The 26,189-nt window shown below is 42.0% G+C and overlaps 1 protein-coding gene across 1 annotated transcript in view; it reads left to right on the top strand.

Moving 5' to 3' along the window:
- The window catches only part of LOC126458156 (ATP-binding cassette sub-family C member 4-like), a 382,852-nt gene that overhangs the window by 222,980 nt on the left and 133,683 nt on the right, over positions 1-26,189 (top strand). Inside the window, exon 9 of the mRNA XM_050095019.1 lies at positions 6,653-6,835. Within this exon, the coding sequence (XP_049950976.1) occupies positions 6,653-6,835 (183 nt within the window). The remainder of the gene's footprint in view (positions 1-6,652; positions 6,836-26,189) is intronic.

The following is a 26,189-nucleotide window of genomic DNA, read 5'->3' on the forward strand; positions in this document are numbered from 1 at the left end:
GAAAGGTACATATATTTTAGTGTGTACATTAAGTGGTTTGCATGTTTAGATCATTTCATTAGTGCATTCATTAACATTTGTGTTGGAAATTTAGTTGTCTAGTACATAGAGCACAGTGACAAAAACATCACAGCTTAACACTTTCACATACAGGCATTACATTATTCCAAAGAGTCTTAACTGCTAAGAAAAGCTAGTTTCAAATGCTAAGACAGTAACATACAGTAAGGATGAAAGGCCATTTATTTCTTCAAAAAGTTCTCCAAAGTTGAAAGCTTATGTGATTGAAAATATTATCATTTAATAATAAAAAAATATTGTCTCTACCAAGTAATCATATTATGTAACCTTTGCCATTCCATAAATGCACCTACATAAAAAAATTCATCTTTACAGTATATAGCTGTCTTAGCAATTGAAACTAGTTTCTCTTAGCAGTGAAGACTCTTTGGAACGATGTAAACATCTGTATATGAAAGTATTAAGATGCGATGTGTTTGTCACTGTGCTCTGTGTGCTAGATAACTAAATTTCCAACAAAAATGTAAGTGGGTGCACTAATCAAATGGTCTGAATATGCAAATAACTATAAAATATGCGTATCTATCTATACAGTATTGTACTTGGATTCATAACTTCAGTGGTACAGACAGCAAATGAAACTCATCATACTTCAGATTAATGCAATGCACGTGTTCTTGGAATGCACCGATGATGACAGCATGCAGACGAAATGGATTGTGCTACTTAAATATTGCTAAAATTGACTGATGCAGTAGAAATTTTTTCATAAGCTGTAGTTATTCTCTTATTAAATTATGGCATTCACTTTTTGAGCGCTGCAGTCTCTTTATGAAATTACAAAAATTAATGTGGGGAAAAATAAGATTTATCCAAACGTGAAAAAATGTTCCAAGATATGACATAGTCTTGTACCTGGGAACAAATATTCTACTGAAATTTAAAACGCATTTTAAACCAGAAGGTCTTCTCAGTACTGTATTTAATAAACTATCTTCTACATTATTACTCTACCATGCACCAACAATCAGTAAGTAACATCAAATTAAGTAGAAGTATAATCGAAAACCAATTACAAGTAAAATACATTTTGACATAGAAGTTACTGGAAAGTAATACAAATTTTCACTTTCAAGACAGATAAAATTGTTAAGAGAGTGAACAAACTCAGTTCATTTGCAAATATCACTTGTTCCATAATGAAAGATTTTCTTCAGTTTAAGAACAGAAAATGATGCACGAATGATGACGAATAGCTTAACCACGCACGCGTTGCATAACTATTTTTAAAAACATATAGAATTTTGCTTGCCATAAAATTCTGCAAATTAGAAAGTGTCAATGTCTTCCAAATAGCTTTAACATAGTGTCCAAAGTTAAATGTGTAGAACTCCAGAGATTTACAGATGCTGCACAAAACACAACATTTTGTCTTTCAACAATCAAAATAGTAGAAAATGCCAGAATGAGCTTATGGTGGTCTCTAGTTCTTATGCCTTCATGTGAGACTAAAATCAGTAGCTAGACTGTAACAACTCCCAGGAAACTTCTTGCTTCCCAGGTACATTATGTTCAATGTGCAACACCTTTCAATGCACGACACTCTCCCCTACACTGTTTTTATATCCTGTTTACTTCGCTCCTAGTAGACTTATCGAGCGGTCTACAAGCATATGTACTCTCGACCATGAAGTAGTTTTTAAGTGGATAAAATCTTCTTGATTTACCAGACGAGTGACAGCTTTCATAGCTACATCTTTCAGAGCTACTGGATAGGTGATTATATATCGTCGATCAAGAAACAATACCGCGCGGCGATTAAATGCGAAAGTGCGCGCACCCATAACACATGTTTATCTCTTGTTACATATCTCTCCGTTTCGGAAAGCAGTTCTTGGGTCAAGGGTTTTGTTGCTGGAAATGGGTTTCAGAAGACGATCTTTTCAACCTGAAAGAGAGCGTTGCTCAATCGAAAGTAGAGCATGAAACCGGGGATTTGTTTTTGATAGTGTTTGACTGTTGCCAAACATTACACCAGTTGTCGTTCCTTTGACGTTGCAATATCGTCAGCGTAGCCCATAAACAGCCCATCTTCACTTCAGCGTAAATAGGCTGCAGTACCTTCACCTTTTTTTCTTAATATCAAATTGTAACATAATTCTTGCCATATTAACAAATCGAATTACTATTTTTCAGGCATATGGTAGGGCGTCCAAATTTCGTCACTGTAGTAGATTATGATGTGTTTAAGACTTGGAAGGTTGTGGAAAAGGCTAAAAATTGGTATATGTATTCCTGAATTTATTATCCACCTGTAGGTAAGCTGCAGTTAAACTGTTATAAGATACTGTAGTCAGTGTGTGACATAAACCTTAACAGTCACAAACAGAAATGCAAAAATGCGTTCGTAATTTCGTCCCCCATAAAAATTCTCGAATGTACAATTAATTTTAAAGTATATTTTCATTCTATCACTGTCAGATACTTTTACTATTATAAATCACTTGAAGGCTAGGAATGAACAATGTTTTCAAGTTACTTTAAAAACTCTAAGAATGTATCACACATGAATTTGCATGTCTGGGTGGATGAAGAGCATGTTTTATGATACCAAATGAAGCTTGTTGCGCAACAAATCCCTTTCACTTCCCTTGCGTTTTTCAGTCTGAAAAAAGTGAAATAATATTTATAAATAGGAAATAAACTCAAACTTAAATAGCATTTCCAAATTTCTTCCTCAGGACGTAAGTAGGAACTGCAAGGGGGACGAAATTATGAACCTCCCGGATTAATTGCAATGGCCACTACAGTAACATATGCTGTACCATCGCCTATAGCAGTTATACGTCAAAAACTACAACACACAGCTGGAATAGAGCCCAGTATTCGAACACAAATCAGTGTTCACACTAGAAATAGCAGGGTGTTAACCTGACTGTTGCACAAACTCACCTCAGTATAAAAAATAAATTCCCTCTTACACCGACGCTAAATTTGCTGCGCACAACAGACTCTCTCAACAAGGCAATGGAACGTAATCAGGCCACACATGTGCAACCTGCTAAACATTAATTGCCAACTGTGGAAACCAGAAATTCCTAGCTGGACGTTACTAGGAACAGGAACGGAATTAGGGGCCCCCTAACCTTATGCAGAGAGTGACGCGAAGAAGAATCACATACTTAGTTTAATATTAGACATGTATTCCAATAAAAAGCTTTTGACAATGTTGACTGGAATACTCTCTTTCAAATTCTGAAGGTGGCAGGGGTAAAATACAAGGAGAGAAAGGCTATTTACAATTTGTACAGAAACCAGATGGCAGTTATAAGAATCGAGGGGCATCAAAGGGAAGCGCAGTGGTTGCGAAGGGAGTGAGACAGGGTTGTAGCCTATCCCCGATGTTATTCAATCTGTATATTGAGCAAGCAGTGAAGCAAACAAAAGAAAAGTTCGGAGTAGGTATTAAAATCCATGGAGAAGAAATAAAAACCCTGAGGTTCGCCGATGACATTGTAATTCTGTCAGTGACAGCAAAGGACTTGGAAGAGCAGTTGAACGGAATGGATAGTGTCTTGAAAGGAGGATATAAGATGAACACCAGCAAAAGAAAAACGAGGATAATGGAACGTAGTCGAGTTAAGTCGGGTGATGCTGAGGGAATTAGATTAGGAAATGAGACACTTAAAGTAGTAAAGGCGTTTTGCTATTTGGGGAGCAAAATAACTGATGATGGTCGAAGTAGAGAGGATATAAAATGTAGACTGGCAATGGCAAGGAAAGCGTTTCTGAAGAAGAGAAATTTGTTAACATCGAGTATAGATTTAAGTGTCAGGAAGTCATTTCTGAAAGTATTTGTATGGAGTGTAGCCATGTATGGAAGTGAAACATGGACGATAAATAGTTTCGACAAGAAGAGAATAGAAGCTTTTGAAATGTGTTGCTACAGAGGAATGCTGAATATTAGATGGGTAGATCACATAACTAATGGGGAAGTATTGAATAGGATTGGGGAGAAGAGACGTTTGTGGCACAACTTGACTAGAAGAAGGGATCGCTTGGTAGGGCATGTTCTGAGGCATCAAGGGATCATCAATTTAGTATTGGAGGGCAGCGTAGAGAGTACGAATCGTAGAGGGAGACCAAGAGATGAATACACTAAGCAGATTCAGAAGGATGTAGGCTGCAGTAGGTACTGGGAGATGAAGAAGCTTGCACAGGGTAGAGTAGCATGGAGAGCTGCATCAAACCAGTCTCAGGACTGAAGACCACAACAACAACAACAACATTCCAATACAAATGAAACAGACGCAACCTTTCTCGTATCTCCATAATATCAGAAAAATGTATAGCTATCATAAATAGTATTCAGATACAAATTTAGCCAATACGGAGCAAACGGGGTCAATGTATGAAAGAAACTTCGTCGAGAGTTGCCCTTCGACGACCACGTATATAGCAGCGCGGTCCATCTTCATAGTCTTCACACATTCTCCCGCTTTCGCACGTCACATGAAAAGGAAAAGAATATTCTAGTATAATAATAAACACATAGTGTACACGCATAACACATCTTATAAAACCGTCCTTTTAATGCACTAGACCGGCGATTACAGTAAACGAATGCCACTAATAATCTCGCGCAACTACAAGCTTCATTTACATTCCCACGACACGGTATCAGCAAGTGAGCAGAGTCAAGGATAACAATTAGCCGCAATCTGGAAAAAATCGGAAAAGTGAGTCCCGCGGTATTGTTTTCAGTGACGATGCAGGAAATGTTTCCTGAGTGCCAAGATTACAGATGTGTGGATAATAGACAGTTCAGCCCACTCTTTAAGTGCTGTTGTGACCAGACGAAACTACTTTCATCCGGCCATTACTCTGGTTTCTTTGATTACCCTGGGAAAGGCTCATGAACAAGAACACATGAAATATTAGTTCATTTTGTTACGTTAATAAATAAAAGATTTACTTATGTTTGGCTGACTTCCTTGCCACAAGATTGAGTGATAATTTAAAACTGTCATTGACTATCAAAGTACGAAATGCGACATTTATGGAAGTACATTTCATCAGAAGCTTTAATAACTGTCCTGTCCTACATGATGATGTTGACTGCTGTAGCAGAGGTCACGAATTGAATTGAGTTCTTGCATTCTTGACACTATATTGACCTCAGCGCGAAGGCGCTGTTATACTGAGAGAGGGGACGTGGTCTTCAAGAGTGCCACCCACTGCTTGTTGCGGAGCCCAAGCTAACGTCTGCAGAATCGATTCACGTTGCGGACTTTAGTGTGGCTCCGTGATATCACAGTGTTAAATTGGTCACCATTACATCTACATCTACATCCATACTCCGCAAGTCACCTGAAGGCGTGTGGCGGAGGGTACCTTGAGTACCTCTATCGGTTCTCCCTTCTATTCCAGTCTCGTATTGTTCGTGGAAAGAAGGATTGTCGGTATGCCTCTGTGTGGGCTCTAATCTCTCTGATTTTATTTTCATGGTCTCTTCGCGAGATATACGTAGGAGGGAGCAATATACTGCTTGACTCCTCGGTGAAGGTATGTTCTCGAAACTTCAACAAAAGCGCGTACCGAGCTACTGAGTGTCTCTCCTGCAGAGTCTTCCACTGGAGTTTATCTATCATCTCCGTAACGCTTTCGCGATTACTAAATGATCCAGTAACGAAGCGCACTGCTCTCCGTTGGATCTCCTCTATGTCCTCTATCAACCCTACCTGGTACGGATCCCACACTGCTGAGCAGTATTGAAGCAGTGGGCGAACAAGCGTACTGTAACCTACTTCCTTTGTTTTCGGATTGCATTTCCTTAGGATTCTTCCAATGAATCTCAGTCTGACATCTGCTTTACCGACGATCAACCTTATATGATCATTCAATTTTAAATCATTTCCTAATAAAAGCGACACGTATCAGCTGATGCCGGTGACAGCTGCCGTACTCCCCATATTTTAGGCCTGGAATGACCCTCCGGCTCTAATAACGCCGATATCGACGGGATGTGAAACCTTAGTCTTCCTTCTCTATATGTCCATCTTTTTAGAGATGGTTGCGGGACTCCGCTGTTCGACACAGGATGTCAAATTAAACACCTTTCAGCCGTATAGTGTCCAAACTTATTTTATTTTGCTACCAGTTTCAGCGTTTTAATACGCCATATTCAGGCTCCCGACCGGCGTGTAAGAAGATTCTACCGCGGTTCCGATCCATACAGGTGCCAGTAATACTGGTATTAGTAGATTTTTGCTATAGCGATAACATCAGACCAGTCGGCAGATGATGGCTGATGTGATCGCTATAGCGAAAATCTACTAATACCAGTATTGCTGGCGCCTGTTTTGATCGGAACCGAAGTACAATCTTCCTACAAGTCGGTCAGGGGCCTGAAGATGGCGTAGTAAAACGCTGAAACTGGTAGCCAAATAAAATAAGTTAGGAAACTAGACGGCTGAAAGGTGTTTGACATCCTTAATCTTCCTTCTTTCTTTGAAGACGAGGTAACACGGCCGAAACCAGCCACAGCAATGAAAATACATTGTCTGGCGTGCGCTTTGTTTATAAATCGGTGAGTTGTCAGAGTGTGACTGGGTGTGTTGTCTGAACGCAGGAGTTCCTGCTGAAGCCTGAGGTCCGCGAGGTGGGCCAGGACGAGAAGACGGCTCGCGGCGAGGCCACGCTGCACAGCGCCACCGCCTCCTGGGACGGCACATACAACGCGCTCCAGGGAGTGTCGATACGCGCGCAGCCGGGCCACCTGTGCGCCGTCGTGGGACCCGTCGGCAGCGGCAAGGTACAGTCCGTCCCTCTCACTGGCGCAGCCGCTGACACTGCTGGCTTCATTGCTCGATTGGTTGGTTGGGGGTCAACGGTCTGGATAGCAATGTCACCAGCCTCACGTTCATTGGATAATCCCTCTGGAGTTACGGTAGTGACATCAGCCAGAAATCCGATCGAACGGTGGTGACATCAGCTAGAAATCTGGTCGAACTGTGACAGTGTATTCTTTCTTTCTTTCGCTTACGCCATAGTCCCGCATCGATTGCAGGGTCGGCGTGGTTACAACGGATTTGGCAAGGTTAGTTTTAGTGGTGGCCGGATGCCCTTCCTGCCGCCACCCAGTCCCTCCCCCTCCCCCCCCCCCCCCCCAGGGATGGAATCAGTGTACACCAGCTGTCTGCATCTAGTGTAAATCGTGAAATAGTGCGGTCGTGTTTCAAATGTCTGCGACGCCTGTAACTGAGGCGGAACGTGGGAACCAGCCCGGTATACACCTAGCGGGATGTTGAAAACCGCCTAAAAACCACATCCAGGCTGGCCGGCACGTCGGCCCTCGTCATTAATCGGCCGGGCGGATTCGATCCGGGGCCGGCGCGCCACCCGAGTCCAGGAAGCAGCGCGTTAGCGCTCTCGGCTACCCTGGCGGGTTCGAACTATGACAGTAGATGGCAGTGGTCAAATCGAGGCATGGAGAGCAGAGATGGGAAATAATCGCATTACAGATAAAAGTTTATGTCTACATTGCTACTTCTGATAAAGGGTGAACCGGAACTGCTCTGCCAAACTTTCTGAGCTGGTAGTATGGATCAAAACAAGACAAAAACGTCATGTAAACACTGAGAAAGCTCCTTCAGATCCCTCCGTATAGTGATATATGGTACTTGTGTGCAACTAGCCTCTCGGAAGGAAGTGTGTCGTTTACATGGCTACGTCTTTTAGTTTCCTTATTGTGTTACAAATAAATCGGCACGTGAAACACTCCCACATACTTGTTCCATTATATCATCCTGTTGTGCTTAACTGGAACGAGTGAAAGTCAGTTTTCGTGAGAGTAGCCAGTAGCTGTCTGCTAATACAGTTTCATCTACTCCTTCAGTTTTGCCAATTGCTTTAGGGAAAGTAGAAAGGCAGAAAATCCTGGCTTGGTCTTCAGAGCTGGTACAATAGTAGACAAAAGAATTAGGTTGGCAGGTAAGAGATCCGCGTCTTTGATGGCTCCCCGCCCCTCTCCGTTCTCACCTCTGGGATAACGAAAGCGGCAGTCTAGGGCTGAAAGTATTACTGTTCGGCTGGGGCTGGTGAGCATGGACCAATCTCTGGGTAACCCACGGATGGTGGAATCTGAAATATTGAAAGTGCGAATTTTCAGTCATTTCATTGGAGTTTCTTTAGGAATCAGGGATAATCCTTTTATTTACCTTCGGAATAAATTTCATGTCAAGTTTCGATATCATTTTTTTTTAATTTGGCTAATAACATTGTGTGCATGCATCAACTGGGTTCTATGTGCTTGACAAAAAAAAAAGAGACTGGGTTTCCCAGTCCGGTATGGAAGTGTATTCATTATTTCTAGAACGCGATCCTATTCCCATTTTAATGTATTCGTGGAAGACTAAAGTGAAAGATTCATTGTTGAAATTAGACGACCTGTTCCATTTTCCTAATTAATATGCTAAATATCGAAGATACTCTTCTGTTGCGCTTTTCTTTAAGTGAGTATCAGATGGCCTAAAGCCAAAAGAAAAGTTAAGATTAAATGAAAGTTAAAATGGAAAACAAAGTTAATGCTTGCTTAGAGATACGAACGTTGAAATCAAGTACAATAAGTATATACTGTACCTCCTCCATTCCACTGGATTAGTAAAAGTAGTCCAACCAGCCCACTGTAAAAGTATATGTAATACTCCGTCCTCCGTTCGACGGGAAAAGTAATCTAATTCAGTCTTCCATCAACCTCCACCATTTAAACGTAACTGTTCACACTCTCTTACCAAATCCAAATCTCCACTCAGTGTAAACGTCCTTCACTCCACTTGTTGTTGTTGTTGTCGTCTTCAGTCCTGAGACTGATTTGATGCAGCTCTCCATGCTACTCTATCCTGTGCAAGCTTCTTCATCTCCCAGTACCTATTGCAGCCTACATCCTTCTTAATCTGCTTAGTGTATTCATCTCTTGGTCTCCCTCTACGATTTTTACCCTCAACGCTGCCCTCCAATACTAAATTGGTGATCCCTCGATGTCTCAGAACATGTCCTACCAACCGATCCCTTCTTCTAGTCAAGTTGTGCCACAAGCTCCTCTTCTCCCCAATTCTATTCAATACCTCCTCATTAGTTATGTGATCTACCCATCTAATCTTCAGCATTCTTCTGTAGCACCACATTTCAAAAGCTTCTATTCTCTTCTTGTCTAAACTATTTATCGTCCACGTTTCACTTCCATACATGGCTACACTCCATACAAATACTTTCAGAAACGACTTCCTGACATTTAAATCTATACTCGATGTTAACAAATTTTTCTTCTTCAGAAAGGCTTCCCTTGCCATTGCCAGTCTACATTTTATATCCTCTCTACTTCGACCATCGTCAGTTATTTTGCTCCCCAGATAGCAAAACTCCTTTACTACTTTAAGTGTCTCATTTCCTAATCTAATTCCCTCACTCCACTAGTAAAACGAATCTTCCACCATTCACCTGTTAAACGTAACCGTTTCAACATGAGCTCTAAAATGTACACCTTAAGAGGTATGAACACTTGTCCATCTTCGCTACGGTGAAACACATCTCTTCTATTGAAGAAGTGCTCACAACTCTTAAGGTACGCATTTTAGATCCCCTGCTTACATGACCTTTTTTTCTTGTGCTGGTCCATACGACTACGGGAGCGAAAATTCGTTCGCTGCCAGAACACTTGGGTGCTGCAAGTTCATCGGTTTTCCATCGTCTCGTTTTCCTATTGGTTGATTTAAATTCTTTCAAATTTGTTTTTGTTTCAAAGTAAAGAAAAACTTGTTTCATCGCTTATTCTTTCTGGTTACGACTTTTTGGGTGTATTGCACTCTGAGCTGCATTATAAATTTGTTGTTTGTACTCTGCTCGCATACATAATATTGGGCGGAGTCAATGATTCATTATTTATTTTTGTTTCATATGAAAAAGAAGCTGATTCTGTAGCCTGGTGCTCTGTGAGCTTACGTATATTTTTTACTGCTTACGAATCCGTGTGTGAATGCTCGATTTAAGTGCATTGTAAGTATATTTCTTCTGTTTAATTTTATTTTCGTTTGCATCCGCTTTCACTACTTTTTCATATTTAATGGAGAACTACATGTAAGCAACTTTTTACAGAATTGATATTCTGCTTTATTACATCCTATCACGAAACGACTATGGCGTCGCTTCTTGTCACTGAATGCCATGCATTTCAACGTAATTTGCAGAGATGGATCTAGGTATAGATGAGAACTTGTAGTCTTGGTGACTAGAGCATTCTTCCCTGTAAATACAACAGTAGTTACGCAAAGGTAGTCACACATTATTAGTAGGTACTACATATGTATAAGTAGTACCATTAATGCTGTCTGCATAATACCTGCAAATGTTAAAAATACGACAGTAAATACGCAAATGGGTTCACACATTATTAATAGATACAAATAATACATTTTAGGAGAAATCAAGATGCTAGACTCATTCTCTCACTCCAGTGAAAATTTCGCAGGCCTCCATTAAATGCCAGAAATTACGAAAAACGGAATCGAAGAAACATAACCTAGAATACGAGCAATACATGTACAACGCGTTTAAGCCGAGCAGTTTACAAACGGATTCGTAATCGGTAGCAAAATGGTTCAAATGGCTCTGAGCACTGTGGGACTTAACATCTGAGTCATCAGCCCCCTAGAACTTAGAACTACTTAAACCTAACTAACCTAAGGACACCACACACATCCATGCCCGAGGCAGGATTCCAACCTGCGACCGTAGCGGTCGAGCGGTTCCAGACTGAAGCGCCTAGAACCGCTCGGCCACAGGTGGCCTGCCCAAGAGGTAACAAATAGACATGATCCCAAAGAATACCAGCAATGTAACCAGCCAACACATCATTAAAACAAAGGCGATCTTTCGTTGCGACAACATATTCTCATCAAATTTCAATCGCCAACTTTCTCCTCCGATTGCGAAAATATTTTGTTGGCGCCTAGCTATACTGAGGGAAATGACTATCATAATAAAATAAGAGAAATCAGAGCTCGCACGGGAAGGACAAGTGTTCGTTTTGCCCATGTACTGTTCGAGCGTGGAACGGTAGAAAGTATCTTATAGGTGGTTCGACGAACCCTCTGAGAGGCATTTAATTGTGAATTGCAGAGTAATCATTTCGATGTAGATGAAGATTATCTTGTCTGAGACAACCATAGTGGAAGGCTGGATTTTTGCGTAGTGTCATCCCTTTGTTGTTAGGTGGGTTGCTTGGGAGCTAAGGACTAAACGGCGAGGTGATCAGTCCGTCGTCCCTTTGTCAAGTGAGACAGCTGCTCTTCTCATTCCTGTAGGACCTGCTTCTTCATGATGAAGTTAGTGGATTCAATATTATACTAAAAGGACATATATGCCAGTTTACTAGTGCCTATGTTCGTAAACTGTTTCCTCAACCTGGCGCTAGAAGTTGCTAATAAGAGTAGTGGCCAGTCTAGAAATAACAGCCTTCACTAACATCTGCATTAAATTCACTGAAATAAATGGATTCTCAAGAGGAATATAATCAATGAAATACCAGTGGTACGAAATGTTATCAGTGAAATTTGTACAAAAATGCTGAATCTGCATTGTGGCAACCCTGTGGAAGAGCTCATGATAGGAGAAAAACGTAAATGACATTGGATATATGAGTCCGTCTTCGAGGGTTGGTTGGATGGGCTAATTGAATGGGCAGCACAAAGGCCCCATCGGGGAAAATAATTAAGGCGACTGCTTGTGAGAAACAAAACATCTGAGTACGAATCTAGGTCAGTGAAAAATTTTTATTTATCAAGTCATATTCAAACCTTCTGTGGTTTGTAGATCCGAAAGAGTGAATTCATTATTGCAGTTCTAGGCTTATCCCTACATTACGTTCGATTCCTATCCTACCGAGTGATGCTAACAACCATAGACTTACCAATAATTTACAAACACTTTCTGCCTATAAAAACGGAAGAGCCCTGGACTGACAACGATGTCTCAGCCGAAGCTGGAACGCGTTAGAGTGTCTGTCGCTTGTAGCCTTAAGAAATCCACCGGGATGAATTAGTAAATTTTATCACTTAAGTAAATACACCGAAGAGATGAGATCGGAATTATTTCAACGAATTTGATGAAAATAATAATAGAAATGACGTACATGGTAAGAGAAACAAGTATCCCAAGATCTGATTGGGAGTACAGAATCGTTCAAGTAGTATGTTAAGGGTTAACATGGATCTTTTAAAGTTTAGACTATATCGTAGTAGACAAATTAGTTATTCGGCGACTGACATTGCTGCAATCGTCTGTACGTAGTCCATTATTCATTTGTTTGTGGAATTCAGTGTTTCATATACATCAAATACTGATCGACAGGTATTTAGGAAACAGAGGGTCACGTTGGCTTCTTCGTAAATTATTACGAACAGGCTGTTGTCTTTTCCTGCGCATAGAGAAATTCAAACTAAATGTAGACACACTTGACTGCGGGTAAGTTCCGTACTTTATGGAAACAGAAAGGATGACTGCCGTCATGTTTCGACATTTTATGAAGTTGTCGCGTAATCTTTCTCAGCAGCAACTCATTTTGGCATGGGTTCAATTCGTAACCAGTTAATACTGACTTAATTGTGTCTGATACCGGCCACTGAATTACGAAACCCTCAGCAAGTGACTTTGGTGAGTGACACTATTTATTGAAATAAGTACGCACACGGAACTGTCAGCTTCCCTATTTCATCGTTTTCTGTTCTTGAATCCATGTGAATCCATTATTATATCATAACAGAAAGATGAACCTGTGAGAAAGGCAGACAGGGTAAAGTTGACATCTTCAGGCCCTGACTTTATATCATGGATTGTTCACTCTATATTTGTGACAATGTTACTGGATTGTAAACGTATATCAACCTGCTGCAGTTTCATCACTGCCTCCTAATTTTTGTACAGTATACAATACAGGGTAAATCCAAACTCTGGTTACATATTTTTATCTGTGGATCAAATTTTTACTGTTTTGGCCGGCCGGAGTGGCCGTGCGGTTCTAGGCGCTGCAGTCTGGAGCCGGGCGACCGCTACGGTCGCAGGTTCGAATCCTGCCTCGGGCATGGATGTGTGTGATGTCCTTAGGTTAGTTAGGTTTAATTAGTTCTTAGTTCTAGGCGACTGATGACCTCAGAAGTTAAGTCGCATAGTGCTCAGAGCCATTTGAACCATTTTTACTGTTTTGACAGGTGAAATCATTGGCCTGCAGTATTCGTTACACGTATATTCATTCGTTTTATTACTCTAATTATCTTTGTAACCCTGTTCTGAATTGAGAATACCCGCATGCATGTAATACGAAATGTACGTCATGTTTGTAAGATTTTTTTTCATTAACTGATGGTACTAGCCGCTGAAAACACAATTAAATGTTCTTTTGCCGGCTACTCCCAGATTTGATCATGACACTAGTAAGACACAACTATGCGTGGAGGAAATCTCTGTTCAACTTCTAAAAATTTACCGGTAGATTTTGATCTCACTGTGTATGCTTTTACACAATTTTTTTTTACATTAGGCCAGATTGGCGAACGCTTATGAATTCGCCCTACTGATCATTGCTTGAAGTCTGCGAAGAGAAAATAATCGCAAATTACTAAACTGAGAGAACAGAGTTGGTCAGATCTTCACCGTTCCTTGTGATACTTATTCAACTGAGAAGCATAAAACAGATCTATGGTCTTTCGTAGAGATGGCTGACAAATATCATGTCACTGACAAAGAAAAACAATTGAGAGACATTAAAATATCGTACTTTGCCATCTGTATAGTGGTCCCAAAAACACAGCAAGTACAAAAACAATACTCGGACTTATCTCGTTGTTAATTAGTATGAAGGGAAAGTCCACAACAGTTGTCTGGGAAGATTTTAAATGGTTAATTAAGATGTTGCGTTTTAAAGCTAATATGCCACAAGCACTGCACGCTGATGGGTCTTTCCTCCACATCTGTATTAATGCGACTTGTCACTCGGCCTGGGTAACTGGAACAATGCTCGCCATGGGATAGTAGTTGAATGAATATGATACACCTTATTGTTCTGTACCTCCAGCAACACATTTTCCGGCACATGATCCTCCTCGTCATCCGTGAAATGCGATAGCGTGTTTCTTGGCAAGTACAGTATCTAGTCGACAGTGTTAGCCTTTTCATTTCCCAGAGTTCTAATAAGTCATATTTGTGGTTGTAAATGGAAACAAAGCCATCGTAGTTTTGTTGTGTTCGTTTCTTACTGATTTGAAAGACAATATATGACCAAGAAGTTCTTGCGGTGCTCACCCCTCATTTACATGAATGTCTTCAGGTTCACACAAGAAGAGCTACGCTTTACATTCGAGGTTATTATACATGGTTTAAGCGATTTCACGGATTTACTGTTCTTATTTTATTTGACATATTGCCATAGGGCTCACATTACAGTGAACGCATTTAGGAAACTAACGGTGAATCACAACTAGGAAAAAATGTCGACAGTTTCAGTGTAAAGAAACTGATGGAAAAAATCGCAACACCAAAAAGTAATTAATGTAGAGTTATGAAATTTCTGGATTACTTTTGTCTAGGTAACATATTTAAGTGATTAACATTACAAGATCATTGGCTAATGTAAGCGCGAGATAAGCCAGTGCAAATGTGAAATGCCGGTACATTAATAATCGGTGTAACCGCCAAAATGTTGAATGCAAGCATACAGACAGGTATGCATTGTGTTGTGCAGGTGTCGGATGTGAGTTTGTGGGATGGAGTTCCATGCCTGTTGCACTCGGTCGGTCCATACAGGGACGGTTAATGCTGGGTGTGGACGACGCTGGGGTTGTTGTCCGATGATATCCCACACGTGCTCGACTGGAGACAGACCTGGTGATCAAGCAGGCCAAGGCAACATCTCGACGCTCTGTAGAGCATGTTGGGTTACAACAGCGATATGTGTGGGAGCGTTATCCTGTTGGAAAACATCCCTGGAATGCTGTTAATGAATGGAAGCACAACAAGTCGAATCACAAGATTTACGTACAGATTTGCAATCAGGGTGCGTGGGATAACCACGAGAATGCCCCTGGTGTCATACGAAATCGCACACCACACCCTAACTCCAGGTGTAGGTCCAGTGTGTCTAGCACGCAGAAAGGGTTGTTGCAGGCCCTCAGCTGGTCTCCTTCTAACCTGGCACCAAGGCCGAACCAGCTTCCATCAGAAAACACAACAGACCTCCACCCTGCCCTCCAATGAGCTCTCACCTTACGCCACTGAAGTCGCAAATGGTGATGGTTCGGGATCAATGGAACGGACGCTACAGGGCGTCTGGCTCGGACCTGTTCTTAAAGTAACGTATTTGTAACAGTTTGTTGTGTCACTGTGGAGCCAACTGGTGCTCGAACTGCCGCAGCACATGCAGTACGATGTGCCAGAGCCATACGTCGGAAACGATTGTTGGTGCCACGTGGCAGTCCGAAGCCTGGTCGTCTTGCGACCGTACATTTCCGTGACCAACGCTGCCAGAAATCGTGTACAGTGGCTACAGTCCTGCCAAGTCTTTCTGCATCATCGGAGGGGGAACATGCAGCTTCTCGTAGCCCTGTTACACGACCTCGCTAAAATTCAATGACGTGTTGATAATGGCGCCTTTGTCGCCTTTAAGGAATTCTCGACTAACATCAACTCACCACGTCCAATCTCAAAGGCAGCTAACACTCACAACCGTCACAGCGTGTATTTAAAGCAAACCTGATTTGCAAATCAAATGGTTCAAATGGCCCTGAGCAATATGAGACTTAACATGCGAGGTCATCAGTCCCCTAGAACTTAGAATTAGTTAAACCTAACTAACCTAAGGACATCACACACATCCATGCCCGAGGCAGAATTCGAACCTGCGACCGTAGCAGCAGCGCGGTTCCGGACTGAAGTGCCTAGAACCGGACGGCCACACCAACCGGCCCTGATTTGCATCCTCATAGTGGTGTTACTAGCGCCACTCTTTTGTGAGTGGCGTGAAATTTGAAGAGGCATATTTTTCCAGATGTAGAAACACGATTACCAACTTTCGTTTATGGCGCACAACTTTTCCTTGGTGTTGCGCATTTTCCATCGGTGCAGATACCAAGTGACGGTTCTCGTCTGAAAAAGTATATAATGCTATCATAAGGTGGTCACTGGAATGAGGTATTTATTCTGCTCATTTAGGATTAAAAGTAGCCATTTATAGCAACTCAGATTAGAAAGCTACCCTTGCATTTATAAAATCCTCCTTTGCTTGAATTGCATATGATCTTGTAGCTCTTCTGCGATGCATGAACTTGCGTTCTGCTAATGGTTTAGCGACAGGGCACGAACCAGAGGACTATAGATTTATTGGACTTCATACAACTAGGTACTAAAAAGCATTTTTCGAAGGTGGTTTATAATAGCATAGAAGCTGAAAGGTACCCTGGGGGGGACTGCTTAAATGATTCATTGTGTTGCCATAATTTTAGTGTTCAAACAACATTTATTTTTTTCTAAGAAAATAGACATAAATTATGCTAAACAAGTTATGGATTGAACACCATAAACAACTAACAGCTGGTTTAAGACTACACTGGACAAGGATCCTGGGTTGGCAAAGACAGTTTGAGCAGATTTGATTGATCAAATCTACTAAAGTTTTTCTATATATGCGCAGCGGAGAGCAAGTGGCGATTGAGATCTGTACGCCCTGACAATGCCGGTGCGGCAGTATGTTACCCCGTTTGCTTCGTGCGGCGATGTAAATTGCAGCTTGCGAGATGTGTGCGGCAGAGGTGAGACGTGGTGGCGGCACCAGTGAATCGATCGCAGCCACTAAAGAAATGCAAAAATCTCACAGTCTAGCAGCCAGGCAGACGGATCGCAATTTACTCTCTACCAGAGCCCTGAAATCACAGTAGATTTCAGTGTGTGACACATCCGTTCACTAGTCATACCAAGGACCAATTTTGCTCTCTTATACGACAGAGCACGCAAGGATATCAAACATCAAGACTGGTAAACCAAAACCGAATAATTGTGCCCTCGGCAAACGGGCAGTCCAAAACGTTTGAAGCCACACCGTTGGTACAGTGAGAACTTCACCACAGACTCCCCACTCTAAACTACTCACAAGTGAAGTCAGTCTTAGGACAGGTTCCAAGTACTAACCACACATTCTAGAGCTTTGACCAGAAGTGCTTACCAGACCAAAGTCACACACCCGATTGCCTCGCACCTCTCCAGAAAAAAAACCGTTTTCCTACAAAGTGCGCAAACGGCACTGCCTTCACCCTATCTTAAACCAATCACAGGGCTCTAGAGGTGCTAAATCTCCCCTCCCACACGACAGCATAAATTCATGTGAAACCAGGGCAAGATTTAAGAAACCTGCATCTCTGGAGAGAAAAGAAACCGACAGTTACTGGCTTTTTTTTAAGTTTTCGCAGAGGGGGAAGATAATTTTCTCCGAAGTCGTGTTGCTTTCCAATGCAACAAGTGAACAGATACAGTCTTAAATATATTTATCTAAATCGCCTGTGCCTTGGAGCTTGTTAGTCCTAGCTATGAGGTGTAATAAAGATTCTATCTCTAAACGTTTCTCAGACAGCGGAGTTTCTTATACAACCAGGGGGACCAATGGAAGTGGTTCACAGGCCTATTTGCAGTATCGGCAAACACGAAAACTTGTGAATTTTTATTACGTATGGCTCTGCACACAATGCCTGGTTTACGACTCCACTGTGTAGACGAGTTACTTTGGATTGTCGCCCACAGCCCAAGCTTTGGCTGGCGCCATGGCAGGGATGACGGCATTGTTCTGTTGGAGACCTGTCTCAACAAGGGGCTGCCCTGTCTGCCCTGTACGGCTGTGGACCTGTCCGGCAAGATTTACTGTTGGATGGGCAGGCCGCCAATTGCTTTCAACTCTCAACATGCCATTTCTACGAGCTAAGAACCATAGAAATACCTCATGCTTTTAGCGCCCTACCAGGCTTCATCAACGTCTGCTCAGGCCGTTAACTAGAGTCTCGCTCAAGGTGCGTGAAATTGTAACAAAATCTTTAATAATTTTCTGTGTACGAAAAATGAGTGAGAGTAACTTGTCCTCTCTCAAAGCTTCCTATAAATACTTCTGTGCTATAATGCTCTTAATACGTGGAATGCTTTAATGATGCGAGCGAGGATTTTTCTGTATGTAACAGTAATTTCTCAAACCCAAACCACTAGTGTTCTTACTTATTTTTGTAGATGTCATTTCGTTCAGAATTATAGGTTTCGGCTTGATTTGATGTTTGGCGACCTTAAGGCTTAAAAAACAAATATAAACTTTGCATGATTTGATTGTTAGCTTGTTTTAGCCTCGAGCACAAAACAAAAACGTGTCTACTGCCCTTCAATACGGCGGTCGTCAGTGTTGCCAACGTAATTTGACCCAGAAGTGAATATACACAGTGTCTTGTGAAGCTGTAAAACCTGTCGCTCGAATCGCCCTACTAGAACTGCTGAATCTCACTGAAAATGCCCACCTTCAGCTGATGCGCTATTATGGTGGCTTGTGACTTCATTATTATGTGTTCAGTCAAGCCATACGTCAGAATTACGAAATGCTTTTGAATAAAATGTTCATTCACGCAGATTGAAAGACACTGAAGACCCGTTTTAGGGAACAATCTGTTTATCAATATACAGTTCGATGACCCTCAAAGTTCCAGTTTTGTCTCCATACGGTTCAGGTTAATAACGTAGTGATTTAACAGGACTGACGTGGGGGATGGAAGGGATAAAAACATACAAAAATGAAAATCACTACAAAAATTCTAAACAAAAAAATTGAAAAGAATGTGGTTAACATGTGAACAAAAAAATTGTATTTGATTAGTTAACTACAAAACTGGAATTCTGAGGGGACAAAGTATTTGGAAACTACTTCGAATCGATGCATTTTTTTATTCATGTTTTACTTAATTAATATTAGTATATTAATGAAAGCATGATCCTTCACATAAAACAAGTTACCCGTATAGAAGTGTTTTAATCTCGCTCTTCAACTGTGATACCTCATCTGCTTGAAAATTCTTTCTCAAGAAAGTGTCAAGAAATAAGGTGCGTGGTGGTCCTTTATTAGCTTTGGTGGAATTACTCCACTGAAGCTATATGCCACCCTCTCCTCCACCTAAACACACCTACAGAGGTTGGGCAAAAATGTGGAAACACGGTGAAAAATGCATGCTTGAACAAAAGGCAGATGCCTGCAGGTTGCGTTGTTGTATTTGACCACGAACGGCACTTGTGTAATGTTCTCAATACATTACTAGTGTCAGTCCTGGTCAGAAAAGTGTTCTATGTCGTTGTGAGTGCAGTATATGGGAGCTACATGAATTTGAACGTGGGTAGTTTGTTGGGGTTTGTATAGCGAGTGCTTTAGTAATCAAGGTGGCCGAAGTGTTTAGTACTTTAAGAGGCTCCGCCTACAGGGAAAGTGGAAAAACATCACCTGCTAGTTCACAATGTGAACGAAACTGTGCGTTGAGTGATCGTGACAGACGGCCACTGAAGAGGGTTGTGATGAAAAATAAGTCGTCGGCAGCTGCAAAAGTCTCTGCAAAACTGAATGTCGCAGTCGCGAACCCTGTCACCACCAAAACAGTTCGAAGGGAGATCCACAAGAAGGAAACTGCATGACGAGCTAGAATTCCAGAACCGCTCATCACTGATGCAAATATCCGTAACACGAAAACGTGGTGCCGAAGCCATAAAACCTGCACTGTGGAGGAATGGAAGGAAGTCATTTGGTCGGATGAGTCTTGTTTCCCACTGTTTCCAACTTCCGGCGTTTGCGTCCCAGGAGTGAAACATGGCGGGGGTTCGGTGATGATTTGGGCAGCCATATCGTGTTATTTCATGGGCTCCATCGTTACTCTGCAAGGTCACATTACTGCTAATCAGGTTCATGCCATGATACAATGATTGTTCCCCTATGGTGATGCTGCGTTTTAAGAGGACAGGGCTCGTGTTCAGACATCACGTCGTCCAGGACTGATTTTGTGAAAACAGGAGGGTGAATTTTTGCATGTCTCCTGGCCACTGGAGCCCCCACATCTCAATATTATTGAGCCTTTGTGGCCTAATTTGGAGAGAAGGGTACGTGATCGCTATCCACCTTCATCTGAACTTGCTACTATTGTGCAGGAGAATGGTGCAAGATTCCCTCGAAGACCATATAGGACTGGTATTTATCCATTCCGAGACGACTGGAAGCTGTTCTGAATGTCAACGGGCTTCCTACACCGTATTAGTTTCGGTAATGTGTTGTGTTTTGGCGTTTCCATATTTTTGTCGATAACCTGTATGTCGCTACGTATAAGTGGTTCTCGCTACCATTTTCAGTGCCTTATGGCCACTGTTCACTGCAAACACTGTCACTATGTATCCACCAGCAGTTAATGTGTACTAGAAAAGTTTGAAAATGGAGGTTACAAGGTGAATGTGAATAATAGTACCACCCATCGCGCTATGGAAATAATTATGTCATATCCGAAGATAAGCCTGAAAAGGCTCGAAAACTATTTTGTCGAAATAAGCTGGTCCTTCAATAGCAATTCCGGTACATTTGCTAAAGACATATTTTCAATGGAGAATTAGAAACTGACACTTCCATAGTACTCATCGTAAATTTTAACTAGTGCGTAAGAGGATATAAACTGAGAAGAAAATTAAAAAACAGTATCACTCATACATTTCTGCTTCGTTAATAATGAAGCTGTAGTGTGAGCGTTTGTAGAAAAACAGAAAAATGCTAAAAAAATTGGAAGAAGGCGTCTAGGTGCCGCTGTTCTCCTACGCACGAATTTTCGTATGCGTGCTCGTTGGTGATATTGCCAAGTCTTGGAACCATAATAGTTACAGGCTCACTCTGTTGGAGAAGATAAGACAGCCAGCATTGTCACCGTCCCATGGACAAACAGCAAATTGCAAGTAATACTGCGGTGCCGCCAGATGTTCCCAATAGCTCAGCCGTTAACGAGAAGGGTAATAATTACGAGACAACAGAGCCGAGCAAGCGAACAGGAACAATCTAGTTTCACCCGCGCAAACTGTAAAAGTACGCTTGTTATTGAGACAGGATCAATCCGGTTTTAATTGTGCTGCAGAAATAAGGGATGCCGTCGTATAAATAACGCCGAGTGGTCGTCCGTGCGTGGCGGCGTTATTGCCAAGTGGGGCGAAGGCATTTGACCCCCTCAATTGGACTTTGCGGGTGAATGTTGACAGGGAGTAAACAGTAAGCGGAACGGAAAAAACCCGCTCTGCAGAAGGCCTCGTCTGTTATAGGGCGATCATACGTGACAGGAAGAAGGCAAATGCTGTGTTGTTTAATGACGGTACTAATGACTGGTACTCCATGCCCATAAAATAGACCCCCTAGGGTACGGCGTCAGGTGGGCAATAGAAGACAGAGTGGAGCTTTATGCAAAATTAGCCACCGAACCACGAGCGATCTAATAATGTACCATCAACTGTGTTATCTGCTTTTTGCAGCGCTCCTACGAATCTGGAATCTTCTGTATTTGTCTCCTTTGTCAAGCAGCAGGTGTTCTCTGATAATAGTTGTATTTCTCTCGAGATTTTACTATCAGAAACAGTCTTGATAACAATTTATTTATTACGGTGACCGGTTTCGACCACTACTGTGGTCATCTTCAGACCAATGAATAAGAACTTCCTTCTGGTGGTAAATCGTTCTCGAAATTACTGATCCTCATCGCAGCCATGATGGTAACCACGAAAACGACCGAAATAACTGCCATACATCATTCTCTTACAGTATTTTGTCAAGTTATTAATGGATTTACTATAATAATTCAAAAGTTTATGTCGTCCTTAACAGGAGATAAATTTGTTTTATCATCACTGCTTGAAGGTAATATCAGGCTCCATCAGTGAAATAACGTCTTGTATCTTCCTCATCGTGTTCTCAGTAGTTTTCTCCATGTAAATAATTTGTATTCGTAGAAGGAAAGGACAGAAGGAATGCTATGGCGTAACATCCCGTCGACTCCGAGGTGATTAGAAATGGAAAAGCGGTTCACGTTGCTTGTTTTGGTCCAGTCGGATCAGATACGAACTGTGGAGTAATTCTGTTTCATACTTCTGAGTTTCTGAACCTCTGACACGATAAGTAATTGTTTCAGAATCCACTGGAACGCACGTCCCCATATCCGTCTTCTAATGCGTCGAATACATTTGCGCCACACTCGAACCCTAGTATCAGCTCTTACCAACTGAAATCGGAACTCATCTGACCAGGCCACGGATTTACAGTGGTCTGGAGTCCAACCGAAATGCTCACTAACCCAGGAGAGACGTTGCAGGCGATGTCGCCGTCTGTCATCTGTTGCCATAGTCCATTAACACAAAATTTCGCCGCACTGTCCTAACGGATACGTTTGTCGTACGTCACACGTTGATTTCTGCGATTATCTCACGCAGCGTTCCTTGTCTGTTGTTTCTGACGACTCCACACAAACGCTTCTACTCTCGGTCGTTTAACTGAAGGCCTTGGGTCTCTGCACTGTCCGTGGTGAGAGGCAATGCCTCAGATTTGGTATTCGCGACACACTCTTGACGCTGTGGATCTCGGAATATTGAATTCCCTAACGACTTCCGAAATGGAATGTCCCATGCGTCTAACTGCTGCACGCGTCCAACTGCGAAGTCAAAGTTTTTTAATCACCGTCGTGTGGCCATAATAACGGCGGAAACCTTTCTACATGATTCACCTGGGTACAAATAACAGCTCCGCCAATGCACTGCCCTTTTATACCTTGTGAACATGATTCTACCGCCATTTGTATACGTGCATAATGCTATCCCGTGACTTTCATCACCTCAGAAGCACCTAGAATCTTAATATTAATTACCTCCCCTCCCGCTAATTAATATTAATTAATTTCGCTATGAGTAGTTAAATAGCTTTGAGATATGACAACAGGTGGTTTTAGGTACATTTCCTAGTAGCCCATTATCCATTATCCATTCTTCTTTCGGACTGATAGGGAATTGATATGTCTGTTTACGTGACGCGGCGGAAAGCGTTTCTTTGTTTCTTTGTTTCTGGAGGGGGGAGGGGGAGGCGGTTCAGGTTTTTTTTTTTATATCCAGTCGGATTATATGCATACTGCAGACTTATAAACAGTGTTTCTAATTCAAATGGCTCTAAGCACTGTGGGACTTAACATCTAAGGTCATCAGTCCCATAGACTTAGAACTACTTCAACCTAACCTAAGGACATCACACACATCAATGCCCGAGGCAGGATTCGAACCTGCGACCATAGTAGCAGCGCGGTTCCGGACTGAAGCGCCTAGAGCCGCTCGCCCACAGCGTCCGGCAACAGTGTTTATATTCAGTGTTTACTTGTTTTTGTGACGATATGTGTACGATAAAAAACAGTCTTGAGGAATTTCGCCTTGGGAGACCAGTGAAGTAGATTCTCAGAGTATGCCTGTTCGACTGCTTCGCCAGTTCATGGCGGAAAACCTCATGTGAATGATGAAAACTGTGGTAATGGATCTTTCGCTGCGAAACTCATATCGGAAATTGAAATCTGAAAACTATACAGTAAATTATATAAGAATTACTGACGGAGGTCGCAACATATGGAAGCCTGCTGCAATGAAATATTAAGTTATCATGAACCCAATCGTCAAATTAGGTGAATTGGTATAAATTGTCTGCAGAAAAGACAACAGAGCGAAAACTGCCATTGGTATTTTGCTGCCATACGTAAGTAGGAACTTCGTAACTACGCACTGGGCGATTGTGTGTTCGATGAGGAGAGTTTTGAAAATTTCAGCACGGCCTGAACTTTGAGAAAGGGCAAGCTCCATCGCCTTCATTGAACCTACATTCCATATGCCAGATTGAATTCACTCATTTATAGCTGAGCTGTGATACGATTTTGTATGTTCTGTTGCCTTTTCAGTTCTGACTCCGTATGCTGCGACGGCTGCGTTTTAGCAATCACGTGTCGGTATCAGCAGCTTTGCGCTGATAGTACTCTGTTTATTCTACTACATTCTACATCTATAAATTGTAACTTTTGCAGCATCATCACATTTGAAACAAAATCTAAATATAGCGCTATTACTTCCCGTGAATATAAAGTTTATGTAACTTCATAATTGCAATCAGATAATCCATATGTGATTTACGAAATGGTTTCCAAGTGTAACACACAGATGTTTGAAAAAAAATGTATCATCATAAACGTGTCCCTATAGATAAATGAAATTTTGTCCTTGTCCCATGACCGTGTGTAAGAAGCAGTAAAACAGGCATTACGTGTTCAAATGTCAGTAGTACGTAAAGCAGCCAAGCGTTAATATAAGCCTTCTATATCTACTGAAATTAAAAAACTTTGAATGAATGTCTAAGCGATTACCTTCTAAATAGTTTCTATTAAAGTCCAGAGGTAATTTTATTGGCTACTGGAAGAGCTTCTCAAGCAATACGCCAATTACGTAATCCCACTCACGATTCATAAGGAGTAGATGGAGCAGCGATTTCTGTTGAAACTCGCATCCAGTTATCCGTTAACGTAGGGCAACACTTAAGGTTGTGTAACTTCCGTGATGTGATGGCCCCTACTGATCGGTATGATACTGTATAATGCATCCCGGGAATTCTGATTCTTCCTGCTGAACCATAACTCTATTCTTAGACGTATTGAGAGTGATCCGAATAGACAGTTTGTTGTTAGTCGACAAGTAACTGTGTGCTGATCAGCACGATGTATCCAAAAGCGTGTTTGTCTAGATATCAAGAGAATCCTGCGCAAACCTGTAGCAAATAAATAACGAAAATACTATATTGCAGCGCCTGTGTTGTTGAGAACAACGATGCAATTTTCCTTTGGACATGCAAGCAAGCGACTTTCAGTAATATGTGAACGAGTACACGTTATGATGCAGGAACGACGACAAACGGGAGTTTGGATCTGGCCGTGAATCATACACGGATAGCCAAAGTGTTTAAGGCGACAGCACGCATAAAGCAGGAAATCCGGGTTCGAGTCTCGGTCCGGCACAAATTTACATTATAATCATTCCCTTAAACAGTTTTCATGTAAACAAAGGGAATTTGTGGGCTGCATTCGGTAACTCTCACTTAGACTTCAGCAGCGAACATGGAACTGATTTCTTGCTGGAAACTGTTATCATTTATCGAAAGAATACAGCTGCGGAAGAAGGATTGAGGAAGAACCCGTAAGTTTGTAGAGAGTGTCAGTGGCTGCTATCCGTTCGCTATGACTCGCGTTTGCTTCGCAGAAACAGTCTAGTCAGGCAAGACCAGAATAGACTAGAGGAGGCCGGTTACGTCTGCACGTTTCGCTAGCAACTTGACGGATGAATCACAAGGTTCAGCCTCTCTACCTCCCGGTTATCCTACAAGTGATGTACAGTCTTGTGCTTGATTTGAATTTATACGTAATGTACACTGTCGAGTTGAGTTATTGTGATCGCCTTAGGTGTGTGAAACATACACTCTACGAGACTGCGTTGGCGCAACACTTTATACGCCCACTGGGAATCAGTGTGCGAGCCAAAGTAGGGCAAGTCGATGTAGCGTTCAGCGAAAGGATACCAAGTGGAAATTGTACATTCCGAGACCACCACAGCACGGCCCTGCTCAAAGGCTTGCGGCCTGAAGTAATGGTTTGCTATTCTGTCCGGATCGTCAAGATGCAATTAAAACTGAACAGTTGCGTAAACTGCTGCAGTTGTGTGATTCCTACAAATCGACCTGTTTAAGAGCACAGGAAGTAATTCTGCCAGAAGTTAATGTCTCATATGATCTGCCTTCGCGTGGTTTCATTCATCCACTTTTCTTTGATGGTATTTTAAATGGTCAGACGTATCTTTGGCCGACCGCTGTGGCCGAGCGCTTCTAGGCGCTTCAGTCCGGAACCGCGCTGCTGCAACGGTCGCAGGCTCGAATCCTGCGTCAGGCATGGATGTGTGTGATGTCCTTAGGTTAGTTAGGTTTAAGTAGTTCTAAGTCTAGGGGACTGCTGACCTCAGATGTTAAGTCCCACAGTGCTTAG

This window comes from Schistocerca serialis, chromosome 2, assembly GCF_023864345.2.
Source record: "Schistocerca serialis cubense isolate TAMUIC-IGC-003099 chromosome 2, iqSchSeri2.2, whole genome shotgun sequence".
NCBI classification, from domain to species: domain Eukaryota; kingdom Metazoa; phylum Arthropoda; class Insecta; order Orthoptera; family Acrididae; genus Schistocerca; species Schistocerca serialis.